This window comes from Schistocerca americana, chromosome 8, assembly GCF_021461395.2.
Source record: "Schistocerca americana isolate TAMUIC-IGC-003095 chromosome 8, iqSchAmer2.1, whole genome shotgun sequence".
NCBI lineage: Eukaryota > Metazoa > Arthropoda > Insecta > Orthoptera > Acrididae > Schistocerca > Schistocerca americana.
This window is the reverse complement of record NC_060126.1, coordinates 58,443,588-58,465,793: the sequence shown is the minus strand read 5'-3', so window position 1 is coordinate 58,465,793 and position 22,206 is coordinate 58,443,588. Positions and strand designations below refer to the sequence as shown.

General features: G+C 43.6%; 2 protein-coding genes across 2 annotated transcripts in view; one reads left to right on the top strand and one right to left on the bottom strand.

The window, feature by feature from the left end:
• Positions 1-22,206, top strand: part of LOC124545527 (NACHT and WD repeat domain-containing protein 2-like) — a 1,590,779-nt gene that overhangs the window by 284,294 nt on the left and 1,284,279 nt on the right. The window lies entirely within an intron of this gene.
• LOC124545528 (mediator of DNA damage checkpoint protein 1-like) overlaps positions 1-22,206 on the bottom strand; it is a 430,822-nt gene that overhangs the window by 125,799 nt on the left and 282,817 nt on the right. The window contains exon 7 of the mRNA XM_047124476.1: positions 13,207-13,518. Coding sequence (XP_046980432.1) covers positions 13,207-13,518 — 312 coding nt within the window. The remainder of the gene's footprint in view (positions 1-13,206; positions 13,519-22,206) is intronic.

The following is a 22,206-nucleotide window of genomic DNA, read 5'->3' as shown; positions in this document are numbered from 1 at the left end:
ATTGGATTGTAAGGTGTGCCCTTCAGCAGATAATGATTTGTATCATAATTAAGTAATGACTAAGATCAAACTGATTTATAAGGAATTCGTCGGGAAGATTCGATCTGCGTTTGCTTCGTATCGTCAATCATATCTCAAATTCTTCTTTGTTTATGTAAATCTAACATTCCATTGCTTCAGACCGTAGGCTCTTCATGCGTCATAACCTTTTCGCATAGTAAAATTTGCTTATGGTGTAAGATATCAGAAACTTTGGCTACAAAGTAAAATTGCTTACGTCTGTTTCATCAGATTTTGTTCGTCTAATTCAAGTTTTCGCATTTTGTTTTCCTATTACAAATTATCACCAATTTTTCTTACATTTGATCGAAGTCGTAACCACCTTTTATTCGCAATGACATTACACGTTCTCTGTAGGATATCTCTAGTGAACTAATGCAAATTACTGATATGAAGGCACTAAATGTAAAACAGTTTCTGTAAAACACCATTCTGAAGCCATTGCAGAACCACAATCGATTTAAGAGGTCAATCTACATCGATACACTTTGTTTCAACTAGAAGACGATGCGTTGATTAAGATTCGTCCGTTAAAAATCTATAGAAGGCATCGAAAACTTAAAATATACTTTTCCTATTCCATAATGGTCTGTCTCGTAAACTGACTTACAGCCGGGAGAGCTGTGTGCTGACCACATGCTCCTCCATATCCGCATCCAGTTTGTTTGTTTTTGTTTTAGGGCGCAAAACTGCTATGGTCATTAGCGCCCTGTCCGTGACTTAGGAAACAGTAAAACACCGAAAATGGAGACCAGCAGCAATGGGAGCGAAACTCAAAAAATTGTAGAAGCTAAAAGCAGAAGGAAGGCTTAAAAATCCACTACGGAAAGGGGTTGGTTGTCCCCAAAAAAAGCTTCAGATGACTGACGTCATTTCACTGGCACTAATAAACTCGAGAACGCGATCGGCCGAGCGCGTGTCATCTGCTAAAATTGACGATATATCAGGCGACAGCTGTAGACGGGCGCGTAACGGAGTAAAATAGGGGCACTCAATTAAAAGGTGTCTTACCGTCCACAGCTGAGAGCAGTGGAGACAGAGTGGGGGAGGATCGCCGCTTAAAAGGTGTCGATGGCTAAAAAGACAGTGCCCTATCCGGAGTCGAGTTAAAATTACCTCCTCCCGGCGACGCGTTCGGGAGGAAGACGTCCAAGCACAAGGAAGAGCTTTCACGTCCCGCAATTTATTATGGGGAATCCGAAATTGATTTGGGGTGTCGCCAACAATATAGGCACTCCCTACACCAAACGATGTTTTTGAGCCATCAGTGTAAATAAATGTGCCTTCCGTCATTTGTGAACATAGAGCAGAATATGCCCGACGATAAACAAGTGAAGGGGTACCGTCCTTGGGAAACTGACAAAGGTCACGGATCAGGCAGATCCGGGGACGGAGCCAAGGTGGTGCCGTACCCCAAGTTGTCAAGAAGGTTTTAGGAAAGCGGAAGGAAAGAGAATGGAGCAGTTGACGAAAGCGGACTCCCGGTGGTAGTAGGGAGGAGGGGCGGCCTGCATACCCTACATTAAAGGAGGCGTCGAAAAAAATGTCATGGGCTGGATTAGCAGGCATGGAAGACAGATGGCTAGCATAACGACTCAGAAGGACTGCTCGCCGAATGGACAGCGGAGGTTCAGCAGTCTCAGCATAAAGGCTTTCCACAGGGCTGGTGTAAAAAGCTCCATCCACGGTGGTGGATAGAGTCGAGACGACGAAGAATAGACGGCCGAGCAGAGGAGTAAACTATACTTCCATAGTCCAATTTCGAGCGCACTAAGGCGCGATAGAGGCGGAGAAAGACCACTCGGTCCGCTCCCCAGGAGGTACCATTCAGGACACGGAGGGTGTTGAGGGACCGCAAACAGCGAGCCGAAAGATGGGAAACATGGGAGGACCAGCACAGTTTTCTATCAAACATAAGACCCAAGAATTTAGCGACGTCCGAAAACGGAAGGTTGACAGGTCCTAGATGTAAGGAAGGTGGAAGAAAATCCTTACGTCGCCAAAAGTTAACACAAACAGTCTTACTGGGAGAAAAACGGAAGCCGGTTTCGATGCTCCAAGAGTGGAGGCGATCGAGACATCCTTGAAGACGTCGTTCAAGAAGGCTGGTCCGCTGAGAGCTGTAGTAGATCGCAAAATCGTCCACAAAGAGGAAGCACGAGACATCAGGAAGGAGACAATCCATAATTGGATTTATGGCAATGGCAAACAGTACAACACTCAGCACAGAGCCCTGGGGTACCCCGTTGTCTTGGAGAAAGTACGGGAGAGAGTGGTGTTCACCCGCATCCTAAATGTGCGCTCTGCCATAAATTCGCGAAGAAAAAGGTGCAGCCGACCTCGAAAGCCCCAAGAGAACAGTGTGCGGAGGATGCCTGTCCTCCAACATGTATCGTATGCTCTCTCCAGATCAAAAAATATTGCTACTGTTTGGCGTTTCCGGAGAAAATTGTTCATGATGTAAGTGGAGAGAGCAACAAGATGGTCAACTGCAGAACGATGCTTTCGGAATCCGCATTGGGCAGGTGTTAAAGGCTTCGGGACTCCAGCCACCAAGCTAAACGGTAATTCACCATACGCTCCAAAACCTTACATACACTACTCGTGAGAGAAATGGGGCGATAGCTAGAGGGGAGATGTTTGTCCTTTCCAGGTTTCGGAACAGGAACGACGATAGCTTCCCGCCATCGTCTGGGAAAAGTACTGTCGGTACAAATTCGATTATAAAGGCGAAGGAGGTAACGCAGACTATGGGTTGGTAAATGCAGCAACATTTGGACGTGGATACCATCCGGTCCTGGGGCGGAGGAGCGAGAAGAATGCATGTTGGAGTTCCCACATGGAGAAAAGAGTATTGTAGCTTTCGCGATTTTGAGAGGAGAAAGCAAGAGGTCGCACTTCCGCTGCACGTTTCTTCGGGAGAAACGCTGACGGGTAATTTGAAGAGCTCGAAATCTCAGCAAAGTGTTGACCCATTTAGTTAGAAATTGCGACGGGGTCCACTAACGTATCATGCGCGACAGTGAGCCCAGAGACCGGGGAGAAACTAGGAGCGCCTGATAACCGCCGAAGCCAGCTTCCGAGGAGGGAGTGAAGACGTTAAATGAGCTAATAAAGAATTTCCAGCTTGCCTTCTTGCTATCACGGATGACGCGACGGCATCGCGCACGGAACTGCTTATAGCGGATACAGTTGGCCAAAGTAGGATGGTGGCGGAAAACACGAAGAGCACGTCGCCGCTCACGTATCGCGTCACGGCACGCCCCGTTCCGCCAAGGAACTGGGGGGCGCCGGGGCAATTCGGAGGTGCGTGGTATTGAACGATCCGCAGCTGTAAGAATAACGTCGGTAATATGTGTGACCTCATCGTCGACGCTGGGAAAATGACGGTCATCAAATGTCGCTAGAGACGAAAAAAGTGTCCAATCGGCTTGGGCAAACTTCCAGCGTCGCGGGCGCATACATGGAAGTTGAGGCTGCAGTCTAAGGACACATGGAAAGTGGTCACTCGAGTGTGTATCGTCAAGGGCGAACCATTCGAAGCGCCGAGTTAGCGTAACAGTACCGACCGAAAGGTCCAAGTGAGAGAAATTTGTCGTGGAGGCAGACAGAAATGTACGGACCCCAGTGTTGAGGCAAACTAGATCCTCTTGGTGGAAGACGTCTAGCAATAGTGAGCCACGTGGACAATTATATGGAGATCCCCAAAGCGGGTGGTGGGCATTGAAGTCCCCAACCAGCAAACAGGGGGGTGGAAGCTGACCAAGAAGATGAAGGAGATCAACTCGTGCCATTGGTGTGGACGATGGAATGTATACAGTACAAAGAGAAAAGGTATCTCCAGAAAGGGAAAGACGGACAGCAAAAGCTTAGAAGGAAGTGTTTAAGTGGATTGGGTGATAATGAAGAGTATCATGGAGAAGAATCATGAGTCCTCCATGGGCTGGAGTGCCTTCAACAGAAGGGAGATCAAATCGGATGGACTGAAAATGGGGGAGAACAAAGCGGTCATGGGTACGCAGCTTTGTTTCCTGATGACAGAAGATGACCAGCGAGTAGGATCGTAAGAGGATCGACAATTCATCCCGATTGGCTCGAATGCCGCGGATATTCCAGTGGATAATGGACATAGGGTGAACAGAAAATGGAGGAAGGTTGCTGTCAACTCATCGACTGCTCAGAGCTTGCGACCGACAGTAGGGAATGGCATTCAGCCAAAGGCAGAAGATCCTGATCCATAGGTTGTTCAGGAGCAGCTCCTGCCACCAGCGATCGGCCGCCAGCGCAGAAGACGGCCGATTTCCGCCAGGTGGTGCTGTAGATGGGACACGCCTTGGCGGAGAGGGAGATGAACTGGGTTTCTTAGTAGCCTTCTTGGATATATGATGTTTAGATGGAGGAGGAACCGATGGTTGCGAAGTTGGGGTACGTAAAAAATCTTCACGAGTGTGCTCCTTTTTGGAAGTCCGGGTGTCTGACTTTTGGGCTCGAGATTTAGCAGAACCCGATGAAGGGTGAGCCATAGAGTGGGCAGGCGAAAGTGGTGAGGTTGAACGGGCGATCTTTGCACTGGCCGATCTGACGACCGTGGCACTACAGGTGAGGTCGCAAGTCTGCGTGGCCACCTTCTTTGTTGGCCAAGGAAAAGCAAGGACAGTGCTGTATTTTCCTGTCTGAGGCACGGTGGGCTGGCGACTGGCGAATAATTTTCGAGCAGCAAAGGTCAACACCTTTTCCTTCACTCTGATTTCCTGGATGAGCTTTTCGTCTTTAAAAATGGGGCAATCTCGAGAGGAAGCAGCGTGGTCACCCATACTGTTTATGCAGCGAGGGGATGGAGGTGGACAAACACCCTCATGGGTATCCTAACCACACGTAACACATTTGGCCGGATTGGAACAGGACTGGCTGGTGTGATTGAACCGCTGACACCGATAGCAACACGTAGGGTTTGGGACGTAAGGGCGAACGGAAATTATCTCATTGCCTGCTTTGATTTTCGATGGGAGTTGAGCTTTGTCAAATGTCAAGAAGACAGTGCAGGTTGGAATGATGTTCGTGTCAACCCTTTTCATAACTCTATGAACAGTCATGACACCCTGGTCAGATAGGTAGTGCTGAATTTCTTCGTCAGACAATCCATCGAGGGAGCGTGTACAAACGACTCCACACGAGGAATTTAAAGTGCGGTGTGCTTCAACCCAGACAGGGAAGGTGTGGAGCAGTGAAGTACGCAGCAATTTTTGTGCCTGGAGGGCACTGACTATTTCTAACAACAAGGTGCCATTCCATAATCTGGAACAAGACTTTGCAGGACCTGCAATTGCGTCGACACCTTTCTGAATAATGAAAGGGTTGACCATGGAGAAGTCGTGACCTTCGTCAGACCGAGAAACAACAAGGAAGTATGCCAACGATGGAAGAGCTGTCTGTGGCTGAGACTCAGTGAACTTACGCTTGTGAGCAGACATAGTGAAAGGTGAGGAAACCATTGTGGAAGAATCCCCCATGATTACTGGCGTCTCCGATGGCGCGCTCCTCCCTTGTGGGGGCCCTCTCTGAGGGCACTCCCGCCTTAGGTAATTGTTCACACCTCAGGTCACACCTCCCGACAAACGGACGGAGGGACCAATCGGCACTTTCGGAAGGTATCAGCTCGGGTAATCACCCCTCCCTGGGCCTCGCCGTTACCAGGGGGTACATACGTGTCCTACCTGTCTACACGGGGCGGGGAATTACGCGTTACCCCGTCACCGGCTACGCACAAAAATGCGTGGGTCGGCCTTCAGACACGCACAGGGAGGAAGAAAGAGAAGGGGAAAAACAAAGAAAGGGAAAGGAAAGAAGAGAGGTCGCAAACGCCGCAGCGGAGTAAAGGGTAAAGAGAAGAGGTAAGGAAAAGAGAAGGACAAAGGAAGGATGAAGACAGACAAGCAGAGAAGGCGAAGAATGCGTTACATTTATGAACGTCCGTCTCCTGACGTAGGCACAAACCATACTCCCGGAGGGGGAGAAAGGGAAGGAAAGCGCCAGAGGTGAGGGGAGGGGGGGCGAAGATGGGGGATAGGGAAGGATGCGGAAAAGGAAGGTATGCAGCCCGGAAAGGAAGGATGGAAGGCCACATTGGCTCGGGGTCCCGTGCTCGCTACGCACGTATCCACAAAAGAGTTGTGGACCCCCTGGGGGGTCCGCATCCAGAGACGCATGTGGCCAGAGGTCTGCGCGGATGTGGATATCCGCAGATATATCCGCGGTATTTGTTACTTGGTGGATAAAATCGCGACCAGCGCGGATATCCGCGGCTCATCTGCGGAGAATGAGTAAGGCATCTGCCCAGTACGCATGTTGCAATGTTAGTTGAAAATTTCAAGTCTGTTGACATTCTTGGAATCTTGCAGGGCCCAGGTAGAGCAGATGTCTGTTTTCCTCAGCCCCTGGCTACGACCAACGTAGCTGTACCCAAGAGACCTGCGCCTAATCCGTTTCCGCGACCGTGTCTTTTGTGTGGCCCGTGAAGTGCTCTCTGGGTGGCAAACCTGCCCACTGTCTACCAGACAGGTGCCCTTGCAATTTTCCGCTGCCTGCAGTTAGCGCTTTGTAGTGACCGAGTGACAACGTGCATCGCAGCAAATACCAGTTAGAGTTCTTTCTTCAAATGAACGCCATATCGATGGATACAATTTCGTGTAAAGTGAGAGAAGGTGATTTTATAGTGAAGGAAACAAATTGAAATCGCCAATTCGGAAAAAATTCGGATACGTATTTGATGGCAACGAAAAGATAAAAGATATAGTGACTTGTTTTGCATGTAAACAAGTATATTCCTACACTGGACACAAAAATGAAACTTCAAATTTTCTAAAACATTCTGCTGAGGCTGGACAAAGTAGCATAATTACTTATTTAAATACCGAGAGAGACGTGAAAGTTTCTGAAGTTCCGCCAAATTTGAAGACAGCCGCGACAGAAAAACTTACCAATCTTGTCAGCAAAGACATTTTACCATCCGAAGTTGCTTGTGGATCTGGGTTTCTCGAGACGGCACAGTTTCTTATTGATGTGGGGGCCAAGTACGGTGCAGTGAGTGCTATGGAACTGCTACCTCATCCAACCACCATATCCAGAAATATGAAGGAAATGGCCGATCGTCTGCGTGAAACAGTCTGCAGAAGTGAAGAATATATTCAGACATATAGGTGGAGCACTAACTGTCGATTTATGGACTGATTCGTACCGTAAAATAAACTATATGGGAGTGACTGCACGTTATGTTAATTTTGAAGTGAAACTTGAGGATCGAGTGTTGTGCACCAGAAATTTTGAGAAGAAGATTAAAAAAAAAAAAAAAAAAAAAAAAAAAACACCAGGACAAAACATTAAACTTGAATTATTCAGTGCTGTGAATAACATCGTGTTCGTTACGGATAGAGGTCCAAATATTGTGGCAGCATTTCGCCAATACAAGAGGCTCTTGTGATCAGCACACATTCTTAATACTGTGCTGGAGCGCACGACTCGAGGAGAAGCGAACGATGAGAAGAGTGACGAGCAGCAACTAATAAATTCCTGTCGAGCTATCACAACTTTCTTTAAAAGATCTGGTCTTCAGAATCGCCTTCAGAAGTCATTGAAAGAAGATATAGACACACGATGGAAAAGTAAATTGGATATGTTTTAGTCTATTAATTCACAATGGTTTGAAGTTCTGTTAATTGTGTCAGAGAGAAATCAAGATAATTTGATTGATTCTATAGACAAGAGAATGTTGGAAGAGATAATAATCTTTCTGACACCATTTTAAATAACTTCTTGTGATCTCGAAGCCTCCAAAACCCCTACGCTTTATTTATGTATGTTGTAGAAGTTAAAACGTCTCTACTTCCTTGAAAAAAATGATGGCGACAGCCCATTTCTGATAGATTTAAAGAGTACAGCCAAATCTATTTTAATCAGCAAATGGGACATAACAGTAACCCATAAACTTGCAACGTTTTTGAATCCAAAATATAAAAACCTAAAATTTCTTAGCAGTGCCGAAAAAGATGAATTTGTAAAGGAAGCGAAAAATTATGTTCCGAGAAATTGTCCACAGTTAAAAGATAAAGACGAAACAACATCTGGAATACCTGAAAAAAAAAAAAAAAAAAAAAAAAAAACAGAAGTCTGACGTACTTTTTAATGAGTTTGAAGATTCTTCAGAAGATGAATCGACGAGAGATCTTGACTTTGCGTCAGATGAATTTCTCAGATATACGAATGATAAAGTCCAATTTTCGGAAGGCATCGACCTTATAGCTTGGTGGCATGGCCGTGAAAACGTCTATCCGCGTCTTTCCAAACTCCCATACTTCATGCACTGCATTCCAGCGTCAAGCGCGCCATCTGAGAAAAGCTTCTCTACTGCGGGACAAATAATGCAGGACCGACTCACGTCTTTGAAGCCACAGATGATTGATGACATCATGTTCCTGCATAGTGATCTTCCAAAGTAAAAAGGTACTTGTACAGCTTCTCTTACTTCACTGTATTTTTTGGGCTTATCTGAATTAGTTACAATTTTTTTCATCAGATTCTTTCTTTTACAGAATTTGAATCAGAAGCAAGCAGAAGATGAAAATATTTAATCTGAAGCCTGTGAGTTTTTATTGTAATATTTATAGTAAAGAATTTCCTCGACATATTGTTAGTATTTTGACTATTCCCGACAAGAACATTTAAGTAGCATTAGGTACAAGAAGGAAATATTTAACAAGCAATTTGTTTTGTTGTAGTTTTCATATTAAAGAGCTCTTCGCAACAAGAACATTCAACAGCTAACACGTCAGTATTATTAAACTAGGTAATGATGATCTCGTAAGTGCGTACCTAAATTTTAGTGTGCACTGCAGTAACATTTGCAGCCGCCGAGCATTGTCGCTCTTTGTCAACAGTGAAACAGCCCGGCCGGAGCGGTGGCACGGCGGGCCTTGTAATTAATTACAAGTGGGACTTCAAACTACGGCTCACGACTACCAACAGGCTGTGACTGCGATAGCGCGTGAAAGATTATCCTATCACATTGAAAACTTACAAAATATTCAATTCATCCAAAACAATAATGTTTCTTTTAATTTACCAGCCAATTAGTAAAGATAAGGGCTGAAATTCGTAACAAAATTGAACATTTTAACTGTAACTCGGTATTGCTTAACAGGGAACGGTGCCTAACATTTGAAGTTATGGGACAGTGGTTTTTATATAGACATCTTGAAATCGATTGCAGTTCCATTAAACTCTGAAAAAAATTATTTTTTTACATTGAAAGTATTAACTGCGAAATCTACTGCAAATTTTGTCTTAGTGATGTAGACCAATGTTGAGGATGTTTTAAAGTGTGAAAAACTTTGTTTGGTTGAGAATGAAACAGACATTTCATTTCTCGCTAGGTCTTCATTCGATAAATCAGCCAAAAGGTGAGGTTCGAGATTTCAATCGTATTTTTAGCTAAAGCTAAATGGACCCCTAATTTCTATAACCACTGATTTTGTTGTCAGTCTTCAGGAGACGAGTTATTTCTTCCAGACAACGTCAATTATTGCTGGCAGTTTAACTTTTTGATAGGTGCCCCAGCGTTTTGCAGTGTAGGCCTAATACTGTAAATATTTTCACCTGGAAATGACGAGTACTGAACGCGTAAGCTATAATCATCAGCTGACATGAATGGCTTCGAAATTTGACACATACAAGCAGTGAGTACAAAAACACTGTCGGTAAATGATGCAATGTGCTAGTAACAGTTTAAAACCAACGTCATTTTCAGCTGCCTTGGCACAAGAACAACGAAATATAATTGTTTCTATACACGTATTTTCATCATTTAATACTATTACATAGAATATTATTTTTTTAAATAGCATTTCCAATCTCACGAGATCCGAGCCGCTACTGTGTGTGCTCCGGAGCGCCAATGCTTTCCTGTTTGGAATGGTCTGCTTTAGAGTAGATATAGAGCATTTCCTGTGATTTAAGAAGTCAAAAGTAGTTAAGTTGTCGCAGAAATGGCACCCTAACAATAACTATGTCATTACATACCATAATTCTAAGTACTACTGTCTATTACTATTAATTACTCATTCAAAACTTAAATATATGCGGATGCGGAACTTGCGGATGCGGATTAATTGCTGCGGATGCGGTTGCGGTTGCGGATTAGGACCTTGCGGATGAGGTGCGGATGCGGATTGCACTTTTCTTATCCGGGCTGTGGGGCTTAGCATGGCACGGCAGCCTGTCCATACCGTTCGGCCTTGATAGCCTGTTCGCGAGGTGTTCTAGTTTTAGTTCATGTGAGTAATGAAAGAATTAAATGCAATCTTCTGATATATTAATCAACCACATTCAGCGTGATTTTATGTTCACATATTTGTAACGATTTTCGTTTTTGTATGTTATTAGCCATTGTACCGCATATCTGCCCGTTTCAATAAATAGTTTACAAACATACTTTTCTCGCGATGTGTCCCGGCATTCTGTAAGGACAACTGAATTCTTTTTTTATGCTGTGAATCATACTGAATACTGGCCTTTATTTCACTGGAATTTGCACAAAAGCTAATTTGGTTTATAAGACACTATAATAGTTATATGACATAATGATTATATATACGATAACAAAAGGAGGCATCTCACCTGTGTAAGAACAGTTCTGGTAGATTTTTCGAATCAGTTATTGTACATAGGGGCGCCAGCTTCAGATAGCACTGTGCGAGCAGTGTTCAGGTAAGTCATATTGTTAAACACGACGGCAGCCATACTGAATGCAGAAACGTGTTTATGTTTTTTCTAAATAATAATAAATAAACATAATGTTATTACTCAATGATTTCTTATTGCCTGTCAATGGAACTGCGATCCTGGACAGAGCGAGTACAAAAATATAAGTACATATGTTTACGAGAATTATGCATTTGGTAGACTACGGAATGAAGGTCCGACGTGGTGGCTGATACCGATGATCGGTAGCTCTCGTGTTTAGCCGAATCTTTGGATGATACAGACGCCATCAAAGAGGAAAATACACTTATTCACTTCGCGGATGTTTCTCTGAAGCGTGACGCGGAACAGCTGTGCTGCTGCCGTGTTTGCAAACAGTCTCAGACGTTAAGCGAATGATGTGCTAACTGTAATGGAAATATACACTTCCGTCAATGATGTTGTACTGAAAGTACTATATTAGTAGCACCATAACACCAATCAGCCAGCCTGGTTCTCTCATAATATTACAGCAACACGACTCTTGTTAATTGCAACGAAATAGCCGCGTCACCAACTAGTAGTCTAACAACACATTTGGCTTACTCAAACTTTCATGCGTTCAGATGTTCCTTACATATTGAAAATGTACATTTGGTGTAGTATTTGATATTAAAAAAGTCGTTATTTTCTTTTTACTGTGGAAGATTTTTAATCCTACAGTGTTTTGTGACTTTATGTAATCGTCTACTGAAAATACAGATTTGGCTTTGCGTTCCGCGAATTCGATACTACTGAAGTCCCTGTCATTAGGAAAGAAAAAAATGATGTGATTATATAAATTTTTTTGTGTTATCTTAAGCTTAGGTTGATGGACATACATGCCCAGAGAGAAGCAATCTACTGGTTCGTGCTTTGTCCTACATATGTGTCAGAATATATTATTTAATGGTCACCTTTTGTATTTACTGATTTATAGAAAGGAAACAGCCATGATCCCACTTCAGTAATAATCCTCTGAACTGTGTGTCCTCTCAACAAATACATGTGTCCTGAATCATGTTCACAATCATGCACTCTTTACACCCATAATTTCCTCTTACAAAAATAAACATTAGCAGTAAGAAGAGGAAGATGTAGTCTTCGATCCATTTCCAAAGTTATAGTCAACACAACACTCTTTTTAGAGTTTGTAGCGCCTACTCGCGTCTCACTTTGTGCTTTATCTGCACGCCGCTTAAACAATTCCCATTCAACCATTAAGCCATACTGAATGCTTACATCACATGATACGAGTCATTTGTTCTGGTTGGCTGCTTGGGTATGGCTCACTACGGCTCTTAAGACAACCGTAATTTCGTGAAGAGAGTTTTTGTTACTCTGTTATTATGTCACATTATGAGACATTTGTACCAAATCAACTTTCTGAGAAGAGTGTAATTCAGCGTACCATCCGCAGATGAAGCCAGCTCTGAAAACATTGAAACCTGATTTTGATCGGTGGGGTTCTCAGCCCTTCAACATACCAAATAGAAATTCTGCCGATTCATCCTGGAACATCGTACAATCTCTCAGGGATGACGTTTGCCTCTACTACCCACTCAGCCGAAATATAAAAACTAATACTGCTTGCAGTTAAGTCCTCAAACGGCCTTACGAAACCTTTCAGCGTGCGATCAGCAACTTATTTGTGTTGTCGTCACCTTGTAATCACGTGGTTTTAAGTTTTACACACAGTGTGAGTTGAATGTCTGGGTTAAACTGAATAATTCTAATTTATGTCAACGCCTTATTATTAGCCGAATGTATCTGTTTTCAGCATTGGAATTTCTGTTTAATACTGTTAACGATTTCATTCATTGCGTATGAGTTGCTCACTTTATTAACTCATCTATTGAATAACGATAAACTTTTGTGAAATTTATAAATTATGTTAATACTGATTCTCTCACTGTTGGTGGGATTTAAAACCCATATGTGCAAAGTATCAAAATTTTCTTTAAATGTTTAAAAGATTAATACGAAGTATGATTCTGGTTCTGTGTGGCCCTTACAGCGACTGCTTATGAAGAAGGCTAAATAATTTAGTGTCGAATGAAATGCTACCTTTCTCAGCAATTAAACTGTTCATTATTTCCTATGCCGTAAAAAATCTTTGTTCTGTCCGGGTATTTCGAGTTCAGCACTTTACCACTCTTAGCAACATACCTGCCGCTTCGCCGAAGTTTCACCGATCAGTTATTCGTGTAGTTTGATAGAGCTTATTCTTTAGTTCCCTGCTCCCCTCGAATCTAGCCCAACACACTTTCGCAGATATGCAGGTGGGGCCAACCGGTTTTGTAGGATTCAGATGCCGGTGCCTTCTCTGAGCTCTCTGGGCTGACGCTGCAGATGACCAATCGGTTCTTCCAGCACTGGAGCTTGCTGGAGCCTGGAGCCGTCAGCTGCGGCAGCTTGTCCGCCCCTTCCTGCCAATCAGCCGCGAGGTGGCGCAGTTGCTCCAGAGTCTCAGCTCCGAAGTGCCGGCAATCCCGCGTCACGTGATGAACGCCAGCCGCAGGCGGCACCAGCGCCAGAGCCGCGGGCGAGCCGATCCATAAACATGGCTCTCTCTCGTCTGCGTTGCCAGCAGCGACCGTGGCCGACGTCTCCTCTGTGTGCCTAACTCCGCTCTCTCCGGCGCCGCTGCGAAACTTCGCCAAGTTCCTCGAAAAGGTTTTACGCCGCCTATAAAGGACACAATGGCAGCGCGTAAACAAAGGCGTGTAATCCTCGCGACCCTCCAGTGGAAATTCTACAGAAAGTTGGAAAACAAAAGGCCCTCTGACGTCATACCAATTCCTTTTCACGAAAGAAAAGCGATCAGAACTAGACGAGCTCTATATTCAAGCCACTGAAATGCGTACATCACTGTGAGCAAATATAGGTTGTCCCATTATAAAAAACCGTATTTATTGTATCTGACATTTTAGTTTCTGTATTTCAATTAAGGTCAAAACATTTCCAAGAAATTGGAGGGACCTAAATATCTTTTCGTGTTTAGAAAGTTACTAACTGAACAATACATGTCAAACTGAAAGAAAAGTGGTTTTGATCACGTCGAATTTTCCTAAAGTAATGCCATTTCCTTTTAAAATTTACTTTTGTGTTTTCCATGCCTACTGTACTCTGGACGTCAAAATACTGTATATTATTATATTTAGGGAAAAATGTGTTATCGTTTATTGTACTGCCTTTGTAAGTTTGCCCAGTGTATGCTTTGCCACACTGCCAAGGAATTTGGTAGATTCCCGATTTGCGAAGGCTTCACTGAGCCTAGTAGTGGCACCATGTCACTTCAGCGTCCTGCCCGTTGTTCTGGAAGTAATGCGACAAGAGGGATGTGTGCTAGTGACCTGTGCAGATCAGGCGTGAGTTCAGACAGGCTGTACCTAAACAACGGTAGGAGGAGAAAGAAGAGCACAGATTACTGTCGTGCACTAGGGTAGGGTCAATGGAGGCAGCTGGAAATGTGTCTTTTGTGGGGCTAGTGATATCGGACAAATCATGTAAGAAAACGGTTTTCGTGCTTCACGAAATGTTGTTCCGGAATGAATGACTACCAACCTTCAGTACATCTCTGTGATTGACATATGTGATGACATGCGAGCATTTAACCTTGTATTCAGTAGGCGACGTTGAGAAGGCGTGTGTAGGAGTACTGCATGCTCCAGTTGAAAACAACTAAAGTCAAAGGAATAACCGTGTCTGCATATCTGCTTGAACGACATAGTTCGTCGATTGGGTATTCCTATGAAATGTTGTTACTGGCGAAGAGTTACGTCTTTAGCGTGACCAACGGTGTTTGTTACCAAGAGTTAGGACTCTTTCTGGTCGTAGTGTAAGAAAAATGCTCAAAAAAGTTGCACCGACTGTTGCTGCTACACGATAACGTGTTCTACTGATTCCGCACATCAAACTGTCCGGCAATATTTGTTAGGAAGTGATACCTCACGCTCTACTGATCCTACGCCCTAAAATGTTCACCATTACCGTAGGTATGGCGTTCAGATTAGTCTGCGAATGTCTGTTTCACATATGCAAGTGCAGTAATCACATCTCGATATCTGATGATGAAAAAAGTTCGAAACGCTACACATGAGCAAAAGTCATTCCTCGCCGATGTTTCAATTTTACTACTGTAATCCGGTCAGCCTGAATGCAGAACTACTGAGGGTGGGTTTTAATTCAATGTTTGATGTCGGAGAACAAATTACAAAGGATATATTATTTTCGTTTGACATAATTAAAAATTAACAATTTTCGGATCTTTTTCTTCACTTGTACAGTGAATCCTTCCTGTCTGCCAAATTTCTTGATTCTAGGTCAACTCGAAATGCTCTATAAGTTATGGTGACTAGAGTTTGGAAATATTAAAAAATGTGACATAAAATGCCATATCACTTTGGCTTAGAGGCTTAAATCTTTTTACACTGCCAAGTGACGTCAGTATAACTTTAATTTCAACTTGGTACGCTTACCTGTTCCTAAGAAAAGGTTTTTAACAGTCAAACAGACATAAAAGTGATCCTATAAGGGTCCCCTTTTTACCGATTGAGATAGGGAACAATAAAAACGACCTGTATTCCCACTGTTACAAGTTTGCTGTTGTGCATGAATTAAAGCTTCCAGAAGAACTTTCGGTGGTTTTCGTGAGCTAGGATCAGGACTTTTGTATCCTCATTTCTTCGTTTCTTGAGATGACGCCTGGTTGAGCCTGTCAGGGTATGTGAACCCGCACAGCTGGTGTTATTGCGCGTCGGAAATGTCCCAGTCGTTGCACAATCTCAAGAGTGATGTTCGGTACGCAGTTTCTGGTGTCCGCATCATAACACGTTACTTTCATCAAAATCCTACTGCTAAAAGGTATGTCCAGAAATTTTTTTATCCGTACTTGGATCGACGCACTGAGGAGGAGCTACTGCAATGAAATTTGCAGCAAGATGGAGCAACAACACACACCGCCTTGCAACCTGTCGGAGAGGGCAACCAGCGGAGGCAGCGCAATCTCCTCGTCACCTGCCTGCCTGATGCCTCTTCCCGTGACTTTTACTTCAGGGGAAGAACTGGAGGCTCAGGTGCACTCAATAATACTCACATATAGGAAGAGCTGCAGCATAACAATGGAAACGCTATTGCTGCTCTCCCACAGGTGGTGCTGCTGGTAAATCGAGTGCAGCGCTGTATCGACGTAACGGTGACCATTTTACTCTTAACGAACGTACAAGTATACGGAATAGGTTCCCAGGTACATGAGTAGCTCGAAGTCTTCTTAAGAAATAGAACCCAGTCCTTGACGGAGATTGTTCATCAGAGACAAGAGTATCGTTAGGAGCACCCCACGGAAGTTCGATAGGCCACTGTTATTTTCTGTATACATAAGTGATCTGGCGCACAGGGTAAGCAGCAGTCTGGCACAGTTAACTGATGCTGCTGTGCTGCATGCGAAGGTATCGCCTGTGACGGTGACTGTAGCGAGATACAAGATCTAGACAAAATTTCTAGTTGGAGTGATAAATATAGAAAAATGTAAGTTATTGCAGACGAGTATCGAAAAGAAACCCACAATGTTAGAGTACGGTATTTAGTATTGTGCTGCTTGACACTGTCACGTCGGTTAAATGTCCAGGAGTAATGTTGCGAAGCAGTGTGAAATGTAATGAGCATGTGAGGATTGTTGTAGGAAAGAGGAAAGGTCGACTCCGGTTTATTGGAAGAATTTTAGAAAAGTGTTGTTCATCTGTGAGGGAGGCCGCATATAGAACACTAATGCTATCCGTTGTTCCGTATTGTTCGACTGTTTGGGATCCGCACCAAGTCGGATTTAATAAAAAAAAGAAATGAGACTGTGGCATTATTGCCCGGGAGAACCCATCCGGTGAAGCTCGGCCGCCGTGTTGCGAGTTTTATTTCAGGCGATAACATTTTGGGAGGCCTGTGGGTCGGTGATGGCAATGGAAGGATAATGAGATCAACACAACACCCATTCCACGAGTGGAGAAGAGCTCCAACCAGGACGGAAATAGAACCTGGGCCCGCCGCATGGTACCCAAATACGTTACCAGTCAGCTAAGCAGGCGGACAACCGGATTGAAGGAAGACATGGAAGTAGTTCCAAGGACGGCTGCTAGATCTGTTGGCAGTAGATTGGAACAACACGCAATTATTACGGAGGTGCTTCAGGAACTCAAATGAAGGTCACTGGAGGGAACGAGACCTTCTCGCGGAGCAATACTGAGAAAATGTGGAGTACCGGCATTTGAGGCTGACTGCATAACGATTCTACTACCGCCAACGTGCATTACGCCTAAGGACCAAGGAAACAAGATTAGAGAGAGTACGGTTCGTACGGAGGGTTATATGCAGTCGTTTTTTCCACGTTCTATTCTCGAGTGGGCAACGTTCTTGCCGCAGTGGATACACCGGTTCCCGTAAGACCACCGAAGTTAAGCGCTGTTGGGCGTGGCCGACACTTGGATGGGTGACCATCCAGCCGCCATGTGCTGTTGCCATTTTTCGGGGTGCGCTCAGCCTCGTGATGCCAATTGAGGAGCTACTCTACCGAGTAGTAGCGGCTACGGTCAAGAATACCATCATAACGACCGGGAGAGCGGTGTGCTGACCCCACGCCCCTCCTATCCGCATCCTCCTCTGAGGATGACACGGCCGTCGGATGGTCACGGTAGGCCACTCGTGGCCTGAAGACGGAGTGAGTGCTCTATTTTCATATGGAACAGGAAAGATAATAACTAGTGCAGGGTACACTTTGTCACAAACCTTACGGTTGCTTGCAGGTCATGTATGTAGATGTAGATATCGATGTAGATGTAGATTTGCAACATCTCGCCGCGCGGGGTAGCTGCGTGGTCTTAGGCACCTTGTCACGGTCAGTGCGGCTGCCCCAGTCGGAGGTTCGAGTCCTCCCTCGGGCAAAGGTGTGTGTGATGTCCATAGCGAAAGTTACTTAAAGTTGATTGTGTATAGACTTATGGACCAATGACCTCAGCAGTTTGGTCCCATAAGACCTTGCCACAAATTTCAAATTTGCAGCATCTCCTGCGACGCTTCCTTAACAAGCATCAGTACCTCGTCAGTCTTAGTGTAAGTACTGGCACGAAAACATCCTTCGCATGCTCCTCATTTTCATTTACCATATTTCCTGAGAAAGTTCCACATCATTTACGAACGTCGTAAATATTAATGTCTAAAAAACCGCAAAAGTCAGTATTTCGGGAATAAAATGCCCTCGAAAGCTCATATAAACTCTTAAGCAAGCACTACTTAAGTGTAGCTTTATTTGAGGTAAAGTACTGTCACTTAGCCATATCCTTGTAGGACACCGAGAGTATTTCAAAACATTCGGAAAAATCCCAAGACATTCATCGTATTAGAAAACGTTAAAGAAAACTCTGTATCTTCCTACAGCATTCCAGAACGTTCTAGTCCGCAGCTCATGGTCTAGTGACTAGCGTTGCTACTTCCGAATCACGGGGTCCTGAGTTCGATTCCTGGCCGGTTTGAGGATTTTCTCTGCCCGGGGACTGTTTGTGTTTTCCTCATCATTTCATCATCATCCTCATCATTCCTGACAGTGGACTGTGAAAAAAATTGGACTGCGAAACACTTGGGACTTTGTTCGGGTGCTGATGACCGCGTAGTTGAGCGCCCCACAAACCAAACATCATCATCATAACATTCTAAATCATTCAGGAATATTGGAAAGCGTTAAAGAATACTCCGGACTAATTGCAACACTCTGCTGAACTTCAGAACTTTCGAGAATATTTAAGAATATTTGAAAATGTTCGTTAACTGCGAGAACATATAGACAGATCTCGAATTTTATCTCAGGCCACAGACATTGATCCAAAATTGATGGACAGTGTCCTGGGTACCGCTCCGCAGTGTGATAGCGACCAGATCAAACAGTCAAACAACGACAACAGGTGCTGCCACAGAACCACGACTGTACATGGGCGCAACCCAGGATAGCTCCAGACAAGAAAACATTCTGCAAAAACTTCGTGGCAAGTCTCGGTCACTTCGGCACTGGATTCCCAGCTGCTTCACAATTTTCCCATAAGAAGTCCATTGGTGTGATGACCTCTTTTGACACTTTTGACACTAATAAGTTCACACTCGGCTCCTGTCTTTCCAAACAGAAATCTTCAACACGGATGAGGCAAGGAGGACTACCGTAACATACAACCCCAATAGTGTTTCGAGAATGGATTGAAGAGTTCTAGCGGCACACTCGGACAAACTGTGCGTACCTTTGTTATATAGAATAACGCTTTTCTTCAATACAACTGGGTCCATTGGGACTACATCACATGCACTGGTCACATCCTCCTGTAATGTCTGTACATTGTCAATGGATTGTGCAAGCACCGAGACCATTAAACGTTCCCATTGACAGAAATCTAACGGATTGAGGTCCGGTGAACGGAGACGTCATGGTATCTGATCCCCTAGACCAATCCATCGACCATGAAACCTTGCGGTAAGGGACTGTCGCACGACCCGCAGAAAACAGCATGGTGCTCTGGCGTGCATAAACTACAGTTGTTGTGTTACTGCTATGTTAGAGTTCTGCAATAGCGCTGGTAATTTATCGGGTAGAAATGGGTGATACGCAGCACCTGTCTATGTGCTAAAGTGTAAGTCTCTACGCGTCTTTCACCGACTGTCCATCCCAATACACTGGTACTGAAGAGATCCTAATGCCTCACGGCTCTGATTGCTGGAGGATTTACATTTGCCCACTAGTATGTAATGTCCCAATTTACTGCGCCATCTCGTTTGAACTGAACCGGAATACTAGACGTTCCTCGGCACAAAAAATAAGGTCCATATCTCATAGGGTGTTCGTTTTTGGACACAACAATTAATGAGTGAGCCAGCGAACCCGAAAGGTGTTGCCAGTTAAACAGTATTTTGTTGGAAAGAAACTTATTTATTTCTATAAACCTCATGTATTTCCCAAGATTGAAGTTTACAGGTTATCAGTTAAAAAGTAAAGAAAGGCAGCAGTCTCTATCTCCGTCAGAGCAAGCCTAGGGAGGCCCTATGGTACCCACCGACCACCGTGTCATCCACAGTCGGTTGGTGACACTGGACTCGGGTATGGATGGTCATGTGGTCAGCACACCACGTCCCCGTCCGTCGTCAGCTTTAGTGACCGGACCTGATACTTCTCAATCAAGTAAGGGCTCAGGTCACCCCACTTTAACCAACAGCACTGGGCAGACCTGGATGATTAGCCACCCTAGTGCTAGCCAATACCAACAGTGCTTGTGTTATTCGGAATTATGATTACAACATAAAAGTAATAACAGATAAATATAAAATGTTTATGAAACCAAAAAAGTCAAGTCATAAGTTTAACGCAATCAACAATAGAACAAGAATCAACTTCATTTTTCAAGGAACTCCTCCACAGATCCGAAGGAGTGACCCATGAGGAAACTCTTCAGATTCTATTACTGCTAAGATATTTGAAATCGAGCGGTAGCTTCTTGAAAATGGATGCAGCAGTATACTGCACACCTTTCTGCACAAGAGTTAAGGAAGTCAGATCCAAAGGCAGGTTGGATTTTTGCCAAGTATTAACTACTTATTCTTGGGAATAAGATAATATTGTTAACAAAAGATAACAGTAAAAATTTATGTATCGAGAGGACAATGTCAAAATACCGAGCCTCGTGAACAGGGGTCGAAAAGAGGTTCGTGAACCTACACCACTTATTGCCCGAACCGCCCGTTCCTGAGTCAAAAATATCCTTCTAGAATAGGAAGAGTTACCCCAAAATATAATACCACACGACATAAGCGAATGAAAATATGCAAAGTAGACTAATTTTCGTGTCGAACGATCACTCACTTCAGATACCGTTCGAATAGTAAAAATGGCAGAGTTAAATCTTTGAACAATATCCTGAACATGGCCTTTCCACGGCCGTTTACTATCTATTTACTATCTACCTGAAAAGATAGAAATTTGAACTGTTTAGTTTCTTTAATCATATGCCCATTCTGTGAAATTAAAACGTCAGGTTTTGTTGAATTGTGAGTTAGAAACTGTAAAAACTGACTCTTACTGCGATTTAGCGTTAGTTTATTTTCTACAAGCCATGAAATTAGGTCATGAACTGCACTGTTTGAAACAAGGCCAATGTTGCACATAACATCCTTTACTACCAAGGTAGTGTCGCCAGCAAACAGAAACATTTTAGAGCTACTGGTAATACAAGAGGGCATATCATTTATATAACTTAGGAACAGCGGTGGCCCTAACACTGATCCCTGGGGCACCCCCCACTTGACTGTACCCCACTCAGACCCGACATTGCAGCCATTCTCATCACTGTGAATAAAAACCTTTTGCTGTCTGTTGCTAAATTAAGAAGTGAATCAATTGTAAGCTACTCTCCGTATTCCTTAATGGTCCTGCTTCTGCAGAAGTCAATCAAACGCCTTAGTTAAATCAAAAAATATACCTAGCGTTCGAGACCTTTTGTTTAAACCATCCAGTATCTCACAGAGAAAAGAGAATGTAGCATTTTCAGTTGTTAAACTGCTAATTTGTCCTCAACTTGAACAACCCTGTCCAACACAAGACCTGATCGAGAAAAACAACAAGGCCATCGGAGTCCCCATCTTCTGGAAATGCTGACTGGACACGAAAATGAATGAAATGAATGAGCTGTTAAACGACTTCTAAAGCCGAACTGTACATTTGATAACAAATCGTGTAATATTAAATGATCAATTATCCTTACATACACAGTCTTTTCAATAACTTTAGCAAACACTGATGACATAGAAATAGGTCTTAAATTGTCTACATTATCCTTTTCTGCCTTTTTATAAAGCAGTTCTACTACTGCATACTTTAATCGTTCAGGAAACTGACCATTCCTAAAGGAAAAATTACAGATGTGGATAATTACAGGGCTAACATGTGCAGCACAGTACTTCAATATTCTGCTAGGCACTCCGTCATATCCATGAGAGTCCTTACTAATCAGTGACTTAATGATTGACCTCAATCTCCCCGTTGTCTATATCACAGAGGAGTATTTCAGACATCAAACACAGAAAGTCATTTGCCAAGCAAGTTACATGATTCTTGGCTGAAACTAAATTTTTATTTAATTCACCAGCAATGATCAGAAAATGATTGTTAAATAATGTACATATATCTGATTTATCAGTAACAGAATATTTTTACTGTGAACTGACTTTATATCGTCGACCTTGTGCTGCTGACGGACATTTCCTTCACAACTGACCATATGGTTTTAATTTTGTTCTGTGAATTAGCTATTCTTTTTGCGTACCACATACTCTTAGCCTTCCTAAAAATATTTTTAA